The 23353-nt window shown below is 31.1% G+C and overlaps 2 protein-coding genes and 1 long non-coding RNA gene across 3 annotated transcripts; 1 reads left to right on the top strand and 2 right to left on the bottom strand.

Annotated features, from left to right (window-relative positions):
• Nucleotides 1-1147: 1147 nt before the first annotated feature.
• LOC123205618 (G-type lectin S-receptor-like serine/threonine-protein kinase RLK1) lies at nucleotides 1148-3819 on the top strand. Its single transcript, XM_044622614.1, has one exon. It carries the CDS (start codon nucleotides 1180-1182, stop codon nucleotides 3628-3630), a length of 2451 nt encoding a protein of 816 aa, XP_044478549.1. The 5' UTR covers nucleotides 1148-1179; the 3' UTR covers nucleotides 3631-3819.
• A 4404-nt stretch (nucleotides 3820-8223) lies between these two features.
• On the bottom strand, nucleotides 8224-10236 carry LOC123205611. Its single transcript, XR_006499872.1, has 2 exons — nucleotides 9896-10236; nucleotides 8224-8766 (listed from the first exon to the last, which is right to left on the bottom strand). It is a non-coding gene; the product is annotated as an uncharacterized LOC123205611 (long non-coding RNA).
• Nucleotides 10237-11607: 1371 nt separating this feature from the next.
• Nucleotides 11608-15089, bottom strand: LOC123205610 (octanoyltransferase LIP2, mitochondrial-like). The gene is made up of 2 exons (XM_044622605.1): nucleotides 14955-15089; nucleotides 11608-12408 (listed from the first exon to the last, which is right to left on the bottom strand). Exon 2 carries the CDS (start codon nucleotides 12403-12405, stop codon nucleotides 11704-11706), a length of 702 nt encoding a protein of 233 aa, XP_044478540.1. The 5' UTR covers nucleotides 12406-12408; nucleotides 14955-15089; the 3' UTR covers nucleotides 11608-11703.
• Between the last annotated feature and the right edge of the window lie 8264 nt (nucleotides 15090-23353).

Raw genomic sequence — 23353 nt, 5'->3', positions numbered from 1 at the left:
AAAACACTCATGCAACAATGAAATAATGAATGAGCGTTCATAAAAGATGAGCAATCATTCATAAGATTGTCATATTTAGGGATGTTAGGGAATGTTGTAGTATTGAATCATCCCAAGAGTATATCTAAAAGTTAGGGCATGAATAAGACATGATTTGAAGGGTAAAAGCAAGATGTGAGCCTATGTTTATGATTAAGGGGTTTGGGTACATGCACATGTTTTTCATGGAAACATATTACGAGTTATTTATTGTATGAGAGCAATTTTTTAATTACATCTTTTCCCAGATTTAAGGTGTAGAATCATATTTTGGAACTAATCGTATTGTACACATGTGGGACTATGGTACTGTAGTATATGTATGGGACTTGATCTCATAGTACACGAAGACCTACCAATAGTACATGTGTGGGATATGTTTCATAGTTTACAATTTTTCATGAAACCTACAAAAACATACTTTTCTCGTGTTAGTTTTATTGATGTGTTTTCAGAAGGATTGTTATGAGGGGCACCTATGAGATAATTCTTACACACATTCACAATAATACACAAATATTGATATTGCAGTTTAATAATGGGGGGAAGGGGATTGCATACTTATGTTACTCGTATGGTCAAAATGTCTAATTGCAAACTAGTCCAATCAACAAAGAGAAAATGTTTTTAAGAATACATGCTTTAAAAAAAATGGTAATTAGGGTGAAAGCATTTAAGGCTTTATTGATAGATTAATGATAAAAATAAAAGTGTAATTATTATGCACAAGGTGACTTCCCACCACAAGAACACATTGGCATGGATAAGTCTCCATATATGAATTTGAGTGTGAATACATTTAATGCAATATGGAGAAAGTCCAAAATTTGGGCTCAGCTGATAAATACCCTTTTTCTCTTTGTATTTGTATGATTGAGAAAAAGAATTTATATACATATTTCTCAGCTTCCCTTCAATTATCTTCTCTAAATTTCTCCCTTCATACCATTGGTCTCTCAACTGTTCTTCTTCTATTATTATTATAATTATAACCGTAATTAATTTATTTGGTCGGCTATACTGATTTAGTTTTTAGGTACTTAATTAGACCCTTCTTATTTTGACTAATAATTTTTATCTTCATACTTTGAATATTCTACCATTTTTGTTTGGTATCTGTCCCACATCTTAACTAAACAGATGCCATGTTTCCACCATAAGACAATTATGTTCTTCAAGTGGCATGTACCAGAACCAAAACAATATTCGATGATGTCTTTTAATCTACTTTGTGTTCTTTCCTTGCTTCTGCTACCATGTTTAGCAACTGCACAAAACAATGGAACTGTACGTGTAGGTCAATATATTACTGCAGCTGATAATTCACAACCATGGTTTTCACCTTCCAGAGACTTTGCTTTTGGTTTTCATAAACTTGACAATGAGGATCTCTTCTTGCCTGCCATTTGGTACTACAAGATTCCAAGCAAAACCATAGTTTGGTATGCTTCAGCTGATAATCCTGCACCAAGAGGATCAAGATTACAGCTAACTGCTGACCGCGGATTGGTGCTTGATGGCCCTGATGGCCAGGAGCTATGGAAATCTGGTATCACTATGAGTGCAGCTGCTTTTGGTTTTCTTTATGATACAGGCAACTTTGTGGTGGCAGATGCAAATTCTGAAAAGTTATGGCAGAGTTTTGATGATCCTGTTGATACTTTGCTCCCTTCGCAGATAATGGAAAGGGGTGGAGTAGTTTCTTCCAAACGATCGGAAACTGATTTCTCTCAAGGAAGGTTCCAATTTCGTTTGCTCCAGGATGGAAATGCTGTGCTTAATACCATAAACCTGCCTAGTGGGTTTGCATATGATGCCTATTTTTGGAGCAATACATTTGATCAAAACAGGTCAAATGCTGGTCTCCAAGTAGTGTTTAATGAATCGGGCTACTTGTATGTTGTGAGGGAAAACAATCAAAGAGTTTTTCTCACACCAGGAACGATAGTCTCTTCCAAAGAAAATTATCACAGAGCAACTCTCAATTTTGATGGTTCTTTTGTGCTTTATACCCACCCCAGGAATACCAATGGAAATAATGGTATCTGGTCTGTTATTCGCACTATGCCTGATAATATCTGTGTAAACAACGATATTCGTAAAGGATTAGGCAGTGGAATTTGTGGGCATAACAGCATCTGCACTCTCAATTCTTTGCGAAGGCCAAACTGCACATGCCCGAAGGGGTTTTCTTTAGTTGATCCAGATGATCCATACGGAAACTGCAAACCGGATTTCATCCAAGGCTGTGAAGAAGATGAGGGGAAATCTGAAGAAGATCTATACCATATTGAAGAGCTAAAAAGTACCGATTGGCCTACATCTGATTTTGAGCAGCTTACACCTTCTAGTAGAGAGGATTGTGAATCATCGTGCTTAAAGGACTGCCTGTGTTCTGCATCTGTGTTTAGACTTGATACCTGTTGGAAGAAGAAATTACCACTCTCTTATGGGAAAATGGACCCTGCTGATAATGGGACAGCTTTCATCAAAATTAGGAAAGGCGAAGGGAATGGAAAAAAGAAAAGGGATATATTCGTCCTGGTGGGATCTGTACTTTTAGGCAGCTCTGTGTTTATCAACTTGATTTTAGTTGCTGCTAGTTGCCTTGGCCTTCTAATTGTTAATCAGAAAAAACTCACGAGGACTCATCCGCCTGAAGGTGTTTCACATATGAATCTGCGCTGCTTTACCTATAAGGAGCTTGTAGAGGCCACACGAGGATTCAAGGAAGAATTAGGAAGGGGGGCCTTTGGTACTGTTTACAAAGGTTTCATGGATATTGCTCCTAATAATCTTGTTGCAGTGAAGAAGTTGGATAGAGTATTTCATGATTCTGAGAAAGAGTTCAAAGCTGAAGTGAATGTAATTGGGCAGACACATCACAAGAACCTGGTTCGACTTCTTGGATTCTGCGACGAGGGAGAAAATCGGTTAATAGTATACGAGTTCTTGAGTAATGGCACATTGGCCAGCTTCCTCTTTGGAGACTATAAACCGAATTGGGAACTGAGGACCAATATTGCCATGGAGATTGCCAAAGGCCTATTGTATCTTCATGAGGAATGTTGCACCCAGATCATCCATTGTGATATAAAGCCTCAAAACATACTTCTTGATGATAATTACAATGCTCGGATATCTGATTTCGGATTGGCAAAGCTTTTGACATTGAATCAGAGCCATACTAGTACTGTCATCAGAGGAACTAAAGGGTATGTTGCGCCTGAATGGTTCAGGAACACACCAGTCACTGTAAAAGTTGATGTTTACAGTTTTGGAGTGCTTCTTCTAGAGATCATTTGCCTTCGAAGATGCGTTGAAAAGGAAGCAAGCACAATTGATAAAGCAATTCTAACTGATTGGGCTTATGACTGTTATAAGGAAAGACAATTCGGTACTCTAGTTGAAGATGATCCAGATGTCATGGATGACATGAATAAGCTACAGAGGTTTGTGATGGTTGCCATTTGGTGCATCCAAGAAGATCCCTCTCTTCGCCCCACGATGAGCAAGGTTATAGAGATGCTTGAAGGAGTTGTTGAAGTACCTTTTCCTCCATGTCCATGGCCATTCAACATCACAAGCTGAAACTAGCTTTTTATTGCTTTTCAGAAGCACATTCAATCAGGCATTCAGTATCCGTTGTACAATCTTCCTAGAGATAAATTATCCATTGTTAATGTTCTCTTTTCCTCTAGATTAATTGTTTGTAGTAGTATTGTGTCACTATTAATTCGATAAATAAAGATTTAGAGATCTGGCTTTTCTTGATGTAAATTTTGATATATTAAGATTTAGTTTGTGAGTAAAGAATACGAAATGGGAATGCTGCGTAACCATAAGTTTCTCATCAACTTTATACACACACACACACACATATATATACATACACACACATTATTAATTCGTAGGTTTGGGGTATGACTAATGAATTGTATATTATTAATTCGTAAGTTTTGTCATATGACCAATAAACTATACCATATCAACTAGTTTTGGGGCAAAAAGAGATCAATGGGTTGAGACTTCTAAAAGTTTGAATAATAAAGGGGGGCACTCCAAGAGTAATAGTTTAAATTTTTTTTAATGATATATTAAAAGTAAACTTTTATCTTATTAGATGTAATTAATGTGGAGCTGGTTATTAATCCTAAAATTTTACTTATTAGATATAATTAGTTCAATTTCGTATGAGTGATTTGACTTAGACAAAATTCCTGTTATAAAAAATAATAATAATAATCAAAAGTTTCCAAAATGAATTGGCTAAGAAGATTTGCAAAGATTTATATTATATTTGGAAAAAAATGCATTTTTGACCATGTCAAAGATATAAGTTTCCATGCAACCAGTCTTATTTCTAGGGCCGGCAGAGAGGGAGAAATCAACGCAAAAGCACAAGTTGCCAAGTTGACTTGACTTAGAAGACTTGCAAGGTCACTGGCAACCTGGTTGGTTGGAAGTTGGAACCAATTATGAAGGGTTAATAAAATCACAAACTACTACTCAATTTTGGCCTAAGTTCACTGGGATCAGACACTCTCCTTTGTCCTTCCTGTTAAACCTTTATAGAAGTGTCTTAATCAGGAGGTTGCAGAACCCTTTAGCTCTCTTACTCGTCTCAGCAAATGGATACAAGGCATATTCAAATGCAATTCAGATAAAAGCTGTCACATTCCAATACACACAGATGAGAACAAATTCAATCAACAAAGTGATCAATGTGATATTGAACATGCAACTCGGGCCAAGTTACCCTGAACAATGGAAAGGATTCAATACAATATGGCCTATATCATTCCAGGATTATATAGAGTGGCAATAAATGAAAGAAAATGAGGGTGGGGCGCACTTGAAGTCAATGGTGAGGTCCATTTCAATTAAAGATTTCCCATGTCAATGGGACCTCGTAGAAAATGAAAGGTACCAAGAAATTTGTACAAACAAATATAAGTTGAAACACAAGAAACAGAGACTCTTTCATGGTGTAATGTATGAAACATGAGAGATCAGGATTGAACCCATGACCATGAGAGATCCTTAAACTTCATCAACATCCAATGTTTTCAAATGTTACAAAGAAATCACTTAGCTTCTTTCTTTCTTAGTGGATGATCTATTCAGTTGTCGGTTAAAAATACACATGTAAATCCAAGCTCATACAAATCCTGTTTTGCCATTAAGTTTCTGCAGAAGACCATGAAAGGTTATTGGTATATAATAATGATTCTATGTTAGAAGGAACGTTTCATTCTTCTTATGATGCATATGACAAAAAGAACAAACTATTTTCCTTCATAGGCATAAGAACAATTTGAAGCAGACAAAATTAGTAACCAAACAAGCAAATAATTGTGAATATATATGGTGTGTTCAAGTTTCAAGTGTTAAATCCCTGGTATAATTTCTTTAAAGGATTACAGAAGGCAAATAAAGTCAAGCCCACAAAATCCATAAATGTCACCACACTACTCATCAAACTACTCAGAAAATCTTCCTCAATGTAATCAAAGTGAAGAAGCCTCTTCACTATACCAAATACCATCCATCACAAGTAACCAGTGATTTCCCTCATGACAAAACCTTAGTAATCAAACAAGATTTTTGTGATGATTATGGCCAATTATAATGACTTCATTTTAGAATTCCTTCTTTTCGTCTTGAAAGACTCCGTCTAACTTACTGACTGCAATTGCGTTGGTTGAACTTGTTTGAATTGCCCCTTTGTAGACAACACCAAAGATCCTCTTTACACTTCCTCCTGAAGTTTTCTATAGCTTCTGAGTTCCTCGCAAGTGAAGCAACATAAATTTGTTTGCATTGTTCTTTCAATTGGGAGAGCTCTTAGGAATTTCTTTTTCTAGAAGAAGAAACCAAGACAAAATGCACTAATGAGCGCAACATTTACAAATACAGAGCTACCTAAAAGCCTTGTGGCTGCTGGAGAAATTATATTCATGGGAGTTGAATCGTATATCGAATTATATATCAAAAATCTAATTTTTTTTATTGTGTATAGTATATCATATCATATGATATACCTTTTTAAAATAAAATAATAATAGATAATAAATAATTCTAATAATTAAATTAAAGTTTTTATTATATTTTTCATTTTGTTTTTCAATTAAATTTAATGTCACCAATGTTTCCAAAACATAAATGAAAGAGTAAAATACTCTTATCAAATTGTTACTAACTTAATGAAAAAAGAATATAGATTAAGAATTATAATTAAATTTAATCATACAAAATAAGTAATACAATGGAAAAATGAAAAGAAATATGTAATTATATATTAAATACTCAATTATAATTTTAAAAAAACCATTCTTGTTCTACAAAAGAAAATAGATTCGGTTGAGTGACCCAATTTTGAGTTACATTTGAATTAGGTTGGCTCAGTCTATAAAGTTAGCTCGATTCGATTTGAATTTATTTAATTTGAATTCAAATCATAAGATTCTATTCATTTTTGGAACCACACTGAAGTCAAGCCGTGGGATGTTTGGTTCGATTTGACTTAAGTTTGGCTCAAATTGAATGTTTTGTCTATTATTTGGTAAAACAACGTCATTTTGTTGATGAGTCATAAATTCAAGCCATAAATTTGAATCACAAATTTGAACTATCAATTCGAACCATAAATCCAAACCAAATCAAGTCACAAATTCAAACCATCAATTTAAGTCGAACTAAATCAAATTATATTATATTTGAGCTAAATCGAGCCAAAGGATATTCAAGCTCGATTTAATTTATATCAACCCCTAATTGCATGCGTAATTTAGTTCAAAAATGTGTATCAATTTGTATCATTAATTTTATCAATATGGATTATATCATACAATACACACTTCATATCATATCAATTTTTAATACCCCTTAAGATACTTATCATTTTTTATTTGTATCGTATCATATCATATAATACATATCACGTATCATACAATACTAATAACTATGAGTATATTCTGTTTTCTGTTGGAATTCTTATCACTAGGGAATAATGGAGGAACATTAGCATCAAATTTCCAATTTTTGATAAAAAGCCTTTATCGTTGACACTAGTATCAGCGCTTTCATTAGAGTGGAAGCTTCTTCCACCATTCTTCACCCTTGGAAAAAGCAATTGCACATAGACAATCATACAAGCGATATCTTTTGCAGTCTTTCTTCAGTAGAATTCTTAAAATGCTCTTAAGTCCATATATCTGGAAGTGTTTCCAAATCTTAAAGATCTATAATGGAACTCTAGCTCCCTTTTCTGCAATCAAATCTCAGCCTTCTACCATCTAGGGAGTAGATACTGTTAAAACCACAAGCACCACTAGCTAAATCTCTAACAATAACAGTACATATATGATAGGACCCTAAGTTACTATAAGCAAGTAGCCTGAAGAATTTTATTGAATGATAAGCAAATACAGGCAAAAGGTAAAAGGTAACATAACATAAACAAAGGTGCTTCACCTAATGTAACAGAGCTACTCTGTTGACAATGTTCTAAAATTAATTCATGTCCTCATCTACCAGCAGTACCTCTCCCCTTAGCAATTGTCCTGTCCTCGGGACAAAAAGAAGGAAAATGTTGCTTTGGTTTCCCAGGTAACCTCCTCTGGAGGAACCCCCTTCCATTGGCCATGGTGTGCAAAAAGTGTGTGGATCAGTGTTTTGATACCAATAGATAGGATCCTAAGTTGTGATAAGCAAATAATGTGAAGAATTTTGTTGAATAATAAACAAATACAGCCAAAAAGTAAACAGTAATATAATATAAAGCAAAATAACATAGACGTTACGCCTATATCAGAATAAAGGCAAGAACTATTTTATCAACAATGTTCTAAAATTAATGTATGTCCTACCCTACCAAATATGGCTTGTTTAAATAGGTAAATCTCTTCCCTTACCCAATCCATAATCCTAGTTTATTTAGCCTTTAACTTCTTATCTAATGGGTAAATCCTTTGTTACCCTCATTCCTTATCTCCTCCTGATTTGAGTATGCGTTTGCTTTATCCGCAAAGTCCTCCTTATCCTCCCCTAGTAAACCTTCAGCTACTGATTTTCCCTGAATTTCTATGGTAGATTGCCACAATCAGAGGCCTAACAATACATCTTCTGATATGGACGAAAGACAACTTCAGGTAACTATACTGTGTAAAAACACCATCAAAATTGAGTACTGCTCTATGATAGAAATTTGATGTTGGAGTTGGCTTTACAACAATGAGATCAAACCTTTGGCCAATATTCTCAATTTGTACATGTAGTCTGACTCATTGAAGATCACTCAAACAACAAAATTTGATGAATTACTATCATTGAGTTCAAGTTTCAAAGTCAGCATATGGCAATTTCCTATCCTCATCAACAGCATTAGGACAAGATTTCCATCATCAAAATAATGTAGCTGAAACAGCTCAGTTTGCTTAGAAAAAAAAGTTCTCCTTCAGTATCCATTGTTTGTGCCGCTGGCAAGGTATTTGAAGGATGACTGAAGTTGTCACGTAAGTCATAAGATCCATTACTTCAAGCACAAAGTTGCCCGCATAATTCATAACACCATAGGAAACTGCACTTGGATTGTTACCATACCTCCAAATTTCATTGCTTTGAAGATCATTTAGCACCAGCCTTGATCGGCAGTAAGCTCTACTCATGATTCCCTTGGTGCAGGAGTATCTCCATTTGCATACTAGACTATAGTTTTTAGGCATCCTGTCATACCATATGGAAAGCAAGAAAAGATCACTGTTTTGAAGCTGTTGAAATCCAAATGCAAAATTACTAGAAACCTTAAAAGAGGCCTCAGCATCAGCCGTTAGTATCACCCACAAGTACTCTTCCATTATTTTTGAGCGATAGAATGATATGGCAGCACAAATAGTAGGAATATATAATAAAAACATAGCACAAGCTATAGCTATAATTGTTTGGAAGAACAGTGATTACAACTTGATATGATATGAGCTTGACATTTTATAAATCAAGAAGTAGAAATTTAGCCATTCAAAAAGTTGAATAATCTTGCAAGACTTTTAGCCATTATTAAATATTCTAGCCTCTTTTCTAATTCATCTGAAAAATGCACTAACTTATAAGTTTACTCATTTAGGAAGCTTCTGAGAACAGTTATATCACAATTCTGATCAAGTTTGAAACTTAAATTGATTTGTCAAACCCTAAAAAATCTCGATATAGCAAGTACAGGCCAATCTGCAAACATAAAAAGAATTTTAGAGCTTCAAAATTCTCAAATAATGCTTAAAATTCAACTTTTTAATATACAAAATTCAAACTGCATATTTCAGCTTTCAAGTTCATTATAAATAACAATTACCGGACTTTTGATACTCCCCGGTAACAAATCCTGTTCTTAGAATTTCATATGCATAAATGTAATAAAGAATTTTCTTTACTTATGATCAATACCACAACCAAATTTTTATGTTGATAAATAATTGTCACCAATGTAATAATGATCGTGTTCAACTGAATCTTTTCTTCTCATAATTGCAGATTTGAAATCTTCAAAAGCTTCATTTTTTTCTTAATCTGAGACTCATCTTCAGCTATATGATTATTCAGAAAAGGGTATCGATCTTACTCCTTGATGTACATTCATTCATTTAAGTTCAGAAATGAGACGTTCTAAAACCGTTGTAAATCATATAGTTGATGTTCTATGGTGTTTTTATGGAACATATTTAATTGCAGTAGCAGCTTCATTGATCTTAAACCTAACTACAAAAGCAGAAACAGATAATGTTCACCTCAATACTTATCAACTGAAAGCAGGTTAAGGATAAACATGGTACAACAGGAACGTCTAAAATAAATGTGTTACCAGTCAGTATAACAAATCAACTTGTACTGGAAGCTCTTTCGGACAGTAATCAACATTGTAAAATTAGCAAACCTTGAAGCAATCTAATAATATTTCTGATATATTCCTACATACTTCTGTTACAATTCACTTCATCTCATCCTAAATCTTTTTGAGAAACCAAAGCCTGAACAGGAAAATAAAAAATGAAGAAATACAGCGAAATATAGTGAGTAAAAAGACAAAAAAAGCATAGAGATCAGATTCTCCTACCTATCCAACCGTTACAGCAAGAAAACTGCCAAAATTCAGAAAGAGAGTTTTCTCTTTATAGTTAATATCTCTACAAAAAGGCTGATAAAACTTACTTGTTCTGGCTAGGATTTGATTCACTTGGTGGAGGCTTGTTTCCACAGCTTTCTGGGGATCACCAACAGCTTGATTCAGCTTGCTTAGATTTGAAGAAAGTGAAGTAATGGAACCCAGCAATCTTCTTGGTTCATTTATTTCTCTATGATGACTATGTTCCACATGATCAAGAGAAAATAGTGAAAACATGAGGACAAAAACCAGAATTATGGCAAAGACACTAACCAAAGCTCTATGAATAGTTCTCATTGTGTTGCTTGCTTGAAAAGGAAGTGATAATAGAAAAGGTTTTGTAGCGTACACATTTGCAAGGAACTGTCCAGGGAAGTTAGAAATGCATGTTTCTTACAAATAGTTTGTGCTCAGGTCTAAGAGAGTGTAACATACATTTGTCAATAACTGCATTGTCAAATGGAAGCCTGTAATGTTGTGAGGTTCTTATTCAATTCAGAGTAAAACGATAGCTGTAACCAACAAATGTGAACAATGTCCTACCAAATTCAGAAATGATTGGAGCAGGAATCAAAATATTTGATTATAGTATGAAATGAAGGAAACTAGGTCAAAGAAGCTTATAATAACCAAAAAGTTGCATGTTAAGATTCCCACTTTTAACAAGCTTTCAATTTGGTAGGGGTATAATTTCACTGGACTAAGTCCCCGGTAAACATTTTCCATAGCAGATATGCTTTCAATTTGGTATTTTCCTTGTTTTGTTCTTTAATGTGTTGGAACTTGGAAGCAGCTCATCGTGTGATGATGAACTGAGTATTATATTTCCCTCACTTGTCTGCAATCCCCAGGTAGTTAAACAACATGTCTTATGTGACTTATCACATGAGAACAAATCAATCACTGTCCTCACTGCTCTATCATATCCTCATCAGTTTTGTACCTCTATTATGTATAATAAAACACAGCTAAAGTTAGTTGGGTATGCCTACTTTTCTAGAAATGAATCACCCTTCATCTTCCACTTTTTTGCAATACTGACCTTGAAACCCTTTGAATGAAAGATCAGACTGTGTAGCATACTCAGCATTAGGGTATGAAAATATACTGACATATTCATGCATGTTATGCACATCAATGGTATGTCAGATTCTCAAGACACAACTTTGACAAGATTTCACTGATCAGAAACCGTTACCCGTCACTTAACAGTTATGAATCAACATAACTGGCAGAGGTCTATCAGGTTGATACATGACTTTAGCAGTCATATACCCACCAGTCCCTGAAGCTCTGATAAGAACCACTTTTGAAGCCCTAAATCTATTTTCCAAACCGAAATAAAATTTTATCAGGTACTAACCCCAAAATCCATTTTCCAAGACAACAGAAGCACACTTCAGGCTGAAGGCTTAAAAAAAAAGTCAAAAGAATATAATTAATGAATTTATTATATGAGCACATAGTTGAAATAGATGATCTGTTTGGTCTACAACCACCACAGTTCATCATAAATTCTCATTAGCAGACATTAGTACATTATCCTTCCTGAGAAGACTACCATAGTCAAACTGTCTAGCAAAACACGAAACTAACTGCTCATGAATTAAATCTTCAGCAGGAAGCAAATTGCCAGTCTCCCTTTTTAAAGAAGTGACTTCTTTATCTGGAATCCCACAAGGCACAATATGCTTAAAATAGTTTAAATCAGGATCAATGTTGAATGCCAATCCATGAGAAGTAACTCCATATTGTATCCGAACTCCAATCGCACCTATCTTTCTATCTCCAACCCAAACCCCAGTTTCACCCGTATTTCCGGCATGAGCTTTTACTCCATATAATGATGCTAATTCAATCATAGTTAACTCAAGTTTCTCCACATACTTCCGAGCACCAATTCCAATGTCACGTAGAGAAACAATGGGATATAATATTGCTTGATGTGGACCATGAAATGTAATGTCTCCTCCTCTCTGTGTGTAACAAAGTTCGGCTCCTATCTGTTTTAGTTCAGACTCAGGAATTAATAAATTGTGATCTGTCCGACGCTTTCCAAGGGTGTATGTGGGTGGATGCTGCAGGCACAAGAGCGTATCTGAGATCTTATTAATTTTCCTATCAGACACAAGTTTTTCTTGCAGCTTAAGTGCATCCAAATAGGTGACACTCCCCAATTTCCAGACCTCAAGACTTCGAGGAAGTCTCATTCCCTGTAGATCAACACAAGATTAATTTCATAGCATTTCTTCATCATCACATGGTGCAGTTTCAAATCATTAAGTTACAATCACATGGCACCCATGATCCACTAAGCACTAAAGATATGCTTTGCATGTGTCAAATCCATAGATACCAAAACCTAGAAGAAAGCAAGTACACATGCATTTTTGCTAAGATTAGCTTTCTAAAATGTGAAAACATCTAGTGTATATAATGTCACATGGCCAAATAGAGCGGGCCAAATCATTAAATCATATCACCTTTTTTCTGATAGGACAATCACATCATCATTTAATCACAGAGAAGAAATAGATAACACCAAAACCATGAGAACATGATAAGTACTCTTACACAAAAACATAGTCGTTTTTCAAGTTCAAAAATATGTTAATACATATTCAGTAAATTTTGTGAAGAACAGCACTCAAAAGCACAACAGTTCTCCCCTTCATGAAGGTTGAAAATGGAACTTTACTCCCCAACAAAAGGCTCCAATATCTCCATATTCTCAATTGAAAGTTAAATAATTTGATAAAAGTAACAGAAATTACTACTAGATGTGTATTCAGCTTTTTTTTTATAAATTAAGATAATAAAACAAGACGTGCAACATGTTTTCATTGCTTTGTCATTTTCATATACCAGTTCAACATGCATTGCTACCATTCTTACTTTCAGAAATTTTATTTTCAAAATAAACCATCCACATCATTGCAGATCTAGAAGAAAAAACAATTTCTCCTTTCATTACATAGAACAGTGTTGCAAAATGAGTTATGCACAATGATATACAAGATCTTAAAAAATGGACATCTCACTATCTCCAAAACTTCAAATAGCAGATGAGAAGCTAGCATCTTCCACTTCAATGACAAATAAAGCATAAGACAACTTCACTTCCTCCTCATGTGTATTCCCTCACATTCATCAATATCACCTATTTTAATTTTTCTTGCTTTTAAATTTCCTTTTTTATCTTTCAAACTTACATATTTAAACCAAACTCCTCACCCACCCGGTGTGGGCGAGATTCCATCCCAAGACCTGTTATACGACTCAAGAAAATGTAAACAACAAAAATTACTAGCCCTACACATCTCACATTAGCTAATTCAGTTTATTTGATCCCTTGTGGTTGTACAGGACATCTTGAGATTGAATTGCTTGAGAAAACTTAGTTTAAATTTGTAAACTTCAAAAAAAAAGGATTACCCACAAAAATCTATATATTATCTATCAATCAAGGCTAACTAAGAATTAAGAAAAACTTGCACAAAACCTGGAAACAGAAATGCAAAAGACGCAATTAAAAATGTAAAACTCACCATGGCATTTCATCGAACATTTGATAGACAAATTTCAACATTACACCTTTATACTTTTTTAATTTTAATGGAATTTATCTGAAAACAAAGCTTTAATGTCCAAATAACAATAAAAATTATCAGAATAAATTTTTTTTAAAATAGGATAAGAATAGGCTTACTGAATCAGTTACAGGATGCTTCTGAAGATGAGAAAGGAGAATACTTTAAAAGGCCTTAATTTTATGGAGCTTATTATAGCTTATCAAATACAATATCACACCCATAATGTTCATACACTTTAGCTTTGAAATACAACACCACCTGACTGATAATGATATTAACAACAAAAAAATCAATAAACATAAACAAATGACCCTCATTTAAACAAAAATTTCTAGCATCTTCTAGTTCGCCAAACATCATGTCAAAACCATAGAGTCGTTAATTTTAAAATTCAAGTTCCAAACTTTCATTTCAAAATACAGCATCACACTAGTTATAATATTAACAACAAATCAATAAAAATGGCTCTCACTCTAACAGAAAATTTTAGATGTTTCAGCTCACCAAAAACCATATCAAAGCCATAAAGTTCATAACTTTAAAATCCAGGCTCCAAATTTTCGCTTCAAAATACAGCACCACACTAGATAATAAAGACAAATAATCAATAAAATAAATAATGGCTATCATTCTAACCAAAAAATTATTGGATTTTCTAGCTCACAAAACACCATATCAGACCCATAAAATTCACAACTTTACAATTAGAGCTCCAAACTTTCACTTCATAATACAACAGCAACACACTAATAATGATATTAACAACAAGAAATCAATAAAAATAAACAAATGGCTCTCGTTCTAACAAAAAATAATAATCTTAGATTTTCTAACTCACCAAAAGCCATATCAACCCCATAAAATTCATGACTTTACAACTCAAATTCCAAACTTCAACTAAAAAATTTTTAAAAAATACACAACATTAATAATGATTATATCAATAAAAATTTTATGAAAAATAATGGCTTCCATTTTAACAGAAATTTTTAGATTTTCTAGCTCACCAAACCCCTCAAGTTCATGAAGTTACCATTCAAGATCCAAACTTACTTGAAAAACCAATACCAATATAAATAAAAACGTTACAACAAGAAACTAATAAAATGTACAAAAACTATTAAAATACTTACACAAAAAATAAAAAATTCAAAAGCAAAACTAACCTCAGGAGGAATTATATCAGTCCTAGGATCACCAGGAAACTCTCTAACAAAAGAGTGATCCCAATTCAGATCTTCGAGTTTCAACTTATAGTCATTCAGTTTGGTGATTGGGGATGATAAATACCAGTTTTGTTTTAACGGACACGTGAGAGGATAAGTTCCACACGTATCAATTGTGTGATGTTTATTTAGGGCTAAAATACCAGTTCGCACCCAAGGTTTAGTGAAAGGACAATTTCCACACATTAACTTTTAGACATTTTAAATTCCCACTCTTTTATTAAAATTTATTGACAAAGATGAGGGCGGAGGAAAAACTAAAAGGGAGAGAGAAGCCGATTGCGAGCAAAAACACCAGGAAGGAAATGTTCATCAGATGAAAATTTGAGTATTTGTATTTAAATTTTTGAACATTAACGAATAAAAATTTATCATTTTACTAAACGTTTGGTGGAAAATAGTCCTTTGGTTTTATTTAATATCAAAATATTAAAGATGTATGTTGTATTTTTGTTTATAATAAAAATATAGAGTTATTATCATCTTAAAAAAATAAATATTTTCTTATGTAACCTAAATTTATTAACGATAAAATTATGTATACATATTTTTTAAGTAAATAAATAGATATATATTATATATTCATGATACGTCATCATATTAAGTTATTTTGAATTAATAATAAATTAACATCTAATTATATAATGATATATTATGTATATATTTATTTATATATTCAAAAAAATGTGTATATATAACATTACTCGGTTATTAATCTTTAACTTTCAAAATATTAAAGGGTATATATAGAGGTGGTGGTGGGTCGGCTCTGACAAAGCCCACCATGCCTGCAGGCCATGTCGAGCCAAGACTTACACAGTAACAAGTCTTGCAAGCAAGCTCAACCCGTAGATATATTAAGGCCTGTGACATAATCTGCACTTTAGTGGATTATACCAAATCAAACCCTTAACGGTTTGACCTATTAATTAATTAATAAAATATTATTTTTATTTAATTATTATATAAAATGAAATAAAATTCATTTTCAAATTATTAAAACTGAGAATAGTGCCTCAAAAATTTTGTTAATAATTTCTTATTTGTGACAAAGGAATATTATAATCACCTTTTTTATCCATAATTTTCAGAACAAGGAAACAAGTTTCTCTCTTTTAAAGTATTAGTCTGTGATAAGACTTGTTTTCTCTAACTACGTCTTTTCGAGTTACACAACATTTGATCTGAGACAGATGTTGCTCATACGCTTTGCCAACAAAAGCACCGAGAAACTCGCTCATATGGTTGTTAAATAATGTCACTTCTCACTTTTGCTTTATTTACTACTTCACCCTTTGTGTAATGTCTAACAACTTAGTTTCCATTTTGTTTTTATAATTCCATTAATTATTTTTCCTTTAAAATATTTTGATAATAAAAAAAACTTAATATATTATAAATGAAAAAGGTGTTCAAATGATTGAAATGAATTCACTTTTGTAGACTCAAATAGACAGAAATTGGTGCAATGAACATTGTAAAAAAAAGACATGGTATGGACGAGTGAAAATCATACCTCTAATTCTAATACTTTATTACAAAGATGCAAAGATGTTGTAAGAGTGAAAATCATACCTTTAATTTTCATACTTTATTATAAAGAAGCTCTAGTTTAATAAATCTAAATGGTTTGAGAAATCATTTTTGTTTTATCTATTGTTTCACTAAGATTTTTCAAACTAGAGCATATAAAGTATGAGAATTAGAAGTATAATTTCATTATTATTTATTTTTACAAAATCTTTCATATAGTGTTTTTGTTGTACTTATTTCTACTCATTTGATTATACAAAAGTGAATTTATCTCAATCATTTGAATTTTTTTAATTTAGAATACATTAAGTTTTTTCATTATCGAAGTATTTTAAAAGAAAAATGATTTAAAATATATAAAATTGTTAAACAAATTAAAACTAAATTGTTAAATAGAATTAAATTTTGATTATAATTTAAGAGAATTTGAGGTTGAAATTGAATGAAGAAAATATAGAAAGAGATTAAATAAAGAAAACGTAAAGAGTTTGAGAAATTATATTTTGGATTTGGTTTGAAGACTAGAGGGTAAAAGGTTAATATAGGGAAAAAAAAAAGGAAAAACAATTAAAAAAATTTTTCAAAAGGGCCAACGGCTTCTGCACCCGCAGAACTTGTGCTTTCTTCATAAATTTTTTTTTTTATTTGTTAACAGTCCGCAATAGCAGCGAGTTATGTCAAGTTGATCAATGGGTATGATGTTCAGACCCATGACACAACCCAAACAACTTACAAGTCATGTTGTTGCGAGCTGGCCTAAAACACACAGGCTCAGGCGAGGCCGCAGGCAAGCTCGATCCCCCTGTCATCTTTAGGTAATATATATACGTAAAATTTAACAATAAATCACATCACACTTAATAATTCTTAATTAAAAAGAAATGGGTACGAAAATAGTGAGATTGCACTGCACTATCAAATCTAGAATTACAGCATGCATTAATTATATTCTCAATTCTCAAACCATATTGTTAAATAATTTATTGAGCTATTGAATATAATATAATAAATAATATTATATGTATTTATTTTATATTATTTATATGTATCATAATATAATTATATATTATTTTATTTTTAATTTAAATTTATTTAATTATATAATAATATATATCAAATGTATATTTATTTATATATTTAAAATGGATACTTATTTTTTTAGTAAAATATAATTTATTGCTTCATTAAAGGTATAATTGATAAATCATTCAATGTTATGGCTAAATTTGTAATTTAAATAAATCCCAGACATCTTAGCAAGGTGTGACTATTAAATTAACTATGTGTTCTAACCTTGGTAGAAACAAAAAAAACACTATTTTCATAAATTCATTGTTAAGATAATTAAGTTTTATTTTAAGAAAATAATAACTATCACATTTTTCTATTAAATGTACCAAATTTTTTTTTTGTTATTAAAATGATTAATTTTTTCCATTAAAAATACTGAATTTTCAAATTTTTTTATTAAAAAGATTAAATATTCATTGTTTCGCATTAAAGATACTAAATAATCCCTTTGTTTTGAAAACAATTTAAAAAATAAATAATCTTAATTGTATTTGTTTGATACATTTAATAGGAAAGTATTGAATATTTGGTTCATTTTAAAAGAAAATGTGAAAATTCAATTCCTTCAATAAAATTTTTTTTGAGAATTCAGTCAATTCAATAAAAAACAAATGTCGATCTCTTAAATAAAATAGTGATATATGCATTTATAATGAATATCAATTTAGGTATTAAAGATAATATATCATAATATGATTAAATGATAGTTTATATTAAATTCAAAATTACTTAATCTTATGATAATACAGCATCAATGATACCTAAATTGATATATATTATAAGTGTACATTATTTTATTGTTATGTTTGACCATTATATTAATTAACTAGGAATATACATAAAGGTGCATATGATTTTCTGAAATTTGTTTGTCATCATTGATTTTATCTTGTTCGATTCATTAAATAATAAAATATTTTAATAATCTTTTGTTACTAATGTAATATAGTAAACAATCTAAAATAACCTGACTATGACCATCACTTTAGATACTAAAATATTACTAAAATAATTTTAATTTTGTATCATCTTTCGTTGCAATGGAACCTCCACTTGTATTCCTCAAAACCTTTTTCTTGAAAATTTGCATTTCTTCTCTTATGATCAATTGTTACATAAAAATGTGTCGCTTGTTTCAATTTCCTAGCTAATGCCACAAGACATCCAATGACATAATCATCTTGATTCTTATGAAGGTAATTCAGTGATTGAGTTTTTAACATTTATTGTAATATGGATATGTTTTTGTCTTATATTTATTTTCAAATAGGAACTCAATGTCTTAACCAATCTTTCGAAAAACACTATATCTTAAACAATCCTAAAGGGAGTGAATACAATTCATAATAAAAAAATTTCAAACCGTTTTTTCAATTTAAGTTGTCGTTTGGGTGATTTTCATACTGAACTAAATCGTAAACCATATTTCTTTAATATATATATATATATATATATATATATTGTCATTTTCTTTAAATGTAATTGTATATTGTATATTGTATTTATATTTCATATTTATTTTACATGCTTATATTATGTGTTAGAAAACTATAATTCAATTAATGGGTGTTTATGAAAAATTTTCAAATGTTAAGGGTGTTTATAATATTTTTTAAAATGATGACGTGTCAATTATAATTTTTTATTGTTTTATTAATTTTTTATTTTTTAAATGGCACATTTTATCATTTTCTCTAAAAAAGTATATCAATCTATATTGGTAATATATATCGTATCGTAGAATATATTTATTATATCGTATTAATTCATACACCTTATGATATGTATAATTTTTTATCTATATTGTATCATATCGTACCATAAGATATTGATAACTATGGTTTAAATCGTAATCAAAAGCGGACCAAACAATATTTTTTCAATTTGGTTTGGTTTGAAAATTTTTTAAATCTTTTTTTTTTTCAGGTTGGTTTAAAAAGCTCTCAAACTGCACCAAACATGAGTGTGCATGCCTCCTATACACGCATGCATTCGATATTTGACTTTGCCTTGACTTAAACTTTCAATGCATGACTTATTGATGCACAAAAGAAACTAATCATGACTCCTTTGTAGGATTTTAACAAGAAAATTAAAATTTTTAGATCATGTTCACATCATATGTAACAATGATAATATAAAATTTACATATTGTTTCAAAAAATAAAGCATAAAAATATGTAAACTACTTTGTACCTTGTAATTTGATTTGAAGTTAACAAGTTTGAATCACTAAAGTAAGTGATCTTTTGACTTGCACCCTTCAAGGAAGAAAAATGGAAGTTTTTCTCAGCAAGGAAAAAGAAGAAAAATCTATATATTTTCTATGTTTTTCTCCCATTTATTAAACTTAAACTTGATATTTATCAAGTTAAATCATGTGTTTATTTCTCATTGGTTGATAATTAAGAGTAAATTATAATTTGACATATGTTAAATAATTTGTACCTAAAATTATTCATTCAACTTTTTAAACAATTTAAAAAGTGCAAAATAACAATTTTGCCATTTTTCCGAATCTGATTCGAAAAACACCATTTTATCCTCGAAAAGTGCTAGTCAACCATAGATAAATATTTTCAGCTTCATAACAACATTTTCTTCCCTGAAATATGAGTGTGACCTTTAAGGTTCATAGTGATATAGTCGTATACCCCATATCAGACGATACGTTTCATTATATCATTGTATAATCCAAAACTATCATTAACTGATATACTTCATTTTTTGCTACAAAACGAAACTCTCACTGATCATATGATGTCATCTAGCAATGTATCATGACCCCTACATCACAATGAAGTACAAGTTTCACATAATGTCAAATGAACTTTTCTTACTCACACTTACCATGTAGTCCAATCTCTCCGTCGTTACATCCTCGATTAAACTTGGATTCATGGAATGTCAAAATCTAATATTTAATCTTTCCAAATATCAAGTCATACCTCAGAACTTGTCACATCGAAACTCTTTTCATATTGACTTTTATCTACACTAGCCAATGTTTTAGATTTTCATGTTTCTTGATATTCGTATGAGAACTCGGGAGCAGTCGAGCTGACGGATCCTTATATGATCATCACTTATCCTCTCACTCAAGCAGCATATGATCAAAGCGGCTTTTAAACGAGATATGATTAACCTCGTGGTATACATCATATAAACTATATATTCCGGAACGAAACATAACCGTGATATCTCAAGTTAAAGGATCTATACACTACTATGATTTACGATGTATCATTGACTACATATTAATGCCCATGTAATTATCGTTCAATGATCACATTTGATAAACAATATAATATAATAACTTTTGATCAATTCTCTAAGCATCAAACGGTTTTATTATTTACCCATATGTATATCCACAATGTCTAATATCATCCACTGATATACTGTGGTGATATAGCACACACTCATTATGCAATACTGTTGCCCAAACAGATTGCTTATGCAGGGAACGATTTGATAATGTTTATTAAAACTCATCGGGACTTTTCACATGTCATATGCATGTAGCTAATACAGATGTAGCTAATATGGATGTAATATACAACTACAATATAGATATAAAAGTGACGCAAAAAACATGTGAAGTATGATATAACTCTTCTTTTATTAATAATATATATGCAAAATATACAACATTTGAAACCAACAAATCGATTAGTTTTTAACGCATATTCTAACATCCTTTACATGGGATGCACGGGCGTGTATGAAGAGTTGACTTTGATTGGGTTGACTCAACTTTGACGATGCACGAGATGCCTTGTATGAGATGTTTTGCTCATGGTTCCTTTACGTACCAATGCACGTGCATGCATGTATCAAGTGCATAGGCACGCACCATGTGTTGACTAAATCTTGCATTGACCTTAACTTTATATGAACGGGACAATGTGCATGAGAAGAGGGTTGCTCGTGGTTGGTCTTATACAAGCAATGTACAAGCATATGTCAAGCATGAACGATTGTACATGACATGTCTGATGCAACCTATAATTCTAGTAGATATAACGGGCATTGTACACAATCTTGTATTGTGGCATGTAAAATTGGAATTTACACTACACATGAGTGTGCATCTATCATGCAAGAGCATGCATATGCTCCGTACCTACATTTTTCAAGTGTGATTCAAATTGGTCATGATCAAAGTTATGTCTTAGACAAATTAGTGATTTTAATTTGGTTTTTATTATTATCAAAACATATAGAAGCCAACACTTGTATATTGTTTCTTGTTCGATATCAACATTCTCTATTTCTGGCCAACGTAGCTTATTGTGTTTTTATCAGCGAATATGCACTACCCTTCATTTTTAACCATAAATATTATTTCAGACATTTTTTAAAAATAAATTCATGTGATAGGCAAATCAAAATTGGCTATTAAATTTGTAAGAATACATGAATATGCAAACAGGATAATAATGTAATATATCATATGAAATTCCACGTGTTAATATATAATTAAAAAAAAACTTATAATATCATAAATTCTCAAATCACCCCCTAAAAGGTTTAAAAATTTTCACTCTAACCCTCTAAGTGTAACTACTCATGCCTCCCAAACCGTGCCTAGTCTACCCAAGTTACTCTCTCCACGGTTTTTTCTACCTTTACACAAATTCTAACTCAAAATCACATTCATGCTAATAAAAATGAAGGAATAAGATAAATAAAAAGTTAATTATCATATTTATAATTAAGATTCACTATATATATATATATATATATATATATATATATATATATATATATATATATATATATATATATATGTATAAACAAAATTGATAAAAAAACAAGATCGATATTAGAATTATAAACACTATAAGCAGTTACCCCTACCTTATACACAATAAGCGCAATTACTCCTACCTAAGTTTTTATTTTATTTTTTCATATTTTGCATAATTTTTAATTGAAAATATACTTATAACTCATATTCATAATAAAATAGAGAATTGACGGAAAAAAAAAAAAAGGTAAGCACAATTATTCCTACTTTCGCTCCTACTAACAATTTTTTTAAATTTAAAACAAATCCACAAAAACCCTTAATAAATTAGACATTTTATTATATCCCTAACTTAAATTCACAATAATAATGAAAAACTCATCAAAGAAGGAGATTAAAATTAGACTTTTATATATATTATAAGCAAAAAACGCATGCCCTCAGAATTCTTCAAATTTCGGGTTCAAATTTACATCAATTCTTGAAAAATAAAAGCAATAACGTAATTAAATGTTTACTTACTTTGATTACGATGAATTTGGTAACTAAATTTTATTAATTTTAAATGAATTTTAACAGAAATTATAAAATGAGATAAGAAGAAGCAAATATTATTTAGTTTTTTTCTACCCTATCAGTATAATCCATGAAACATGTTGTATAAACTCTCCCTAGATTAAAATTGTGCAGATGTAACATATATATTTATATAATCAGATTATACGTATTTATTTTAATTATATAAATTAATATATATTTGATATATGTTATTAAATAATTAAATAATTTTAAATTAAAAATAAAATAATATTTATTTATTTATTTATATATGTATTTACATTCATATTTGTATACACAATTATGTAAATAATTGTTGTCACATCCATTGTCAAATTAGATTTTAAAAAAAAAAAGAAAGAAAGAAAGAAAGACGATGTCTCATGGTTGAGTTGTGCTTGTGCGTCCTGCAGAGAAAAGACAA

Source organism: Mangifera indica, unplaced genomic scaffold (genome assembly GCF_011075055.1).
Source record: "Mangifera indica cultivar Alphonso unplaced genomic scaffold, CATAS_Mindica_2.1 Un_0010, whole genome shotgun sequence".
Lineage (NCBI taxonomy): Eukaryota > Viridiplantae > Streptophyta > Magnoliopsida > Sapindales > Anacardiaceae > Mangifera > Mangifera indica.
This window is presented reverse-complemented; position numbering and strand designations above follow the sequence as displayed.

Excerpts from the sequence above, each read along its gene's own strand:
- LOC123205618 (XM_044622614.1), top strand. The coding sequence starts at position 1,180 with ATGCCATGTTTCCACCATAAGACAATTATGTTCTTCAAGTGGCATGTA.
- LOC123205610 (XM_044622605.1), bottom strand. The coding sequence starts at position 12,405 with ATGAGACTTCCTCGAAGTCTTGAGGTCTGGAAATTGGGGAGTGTCACC.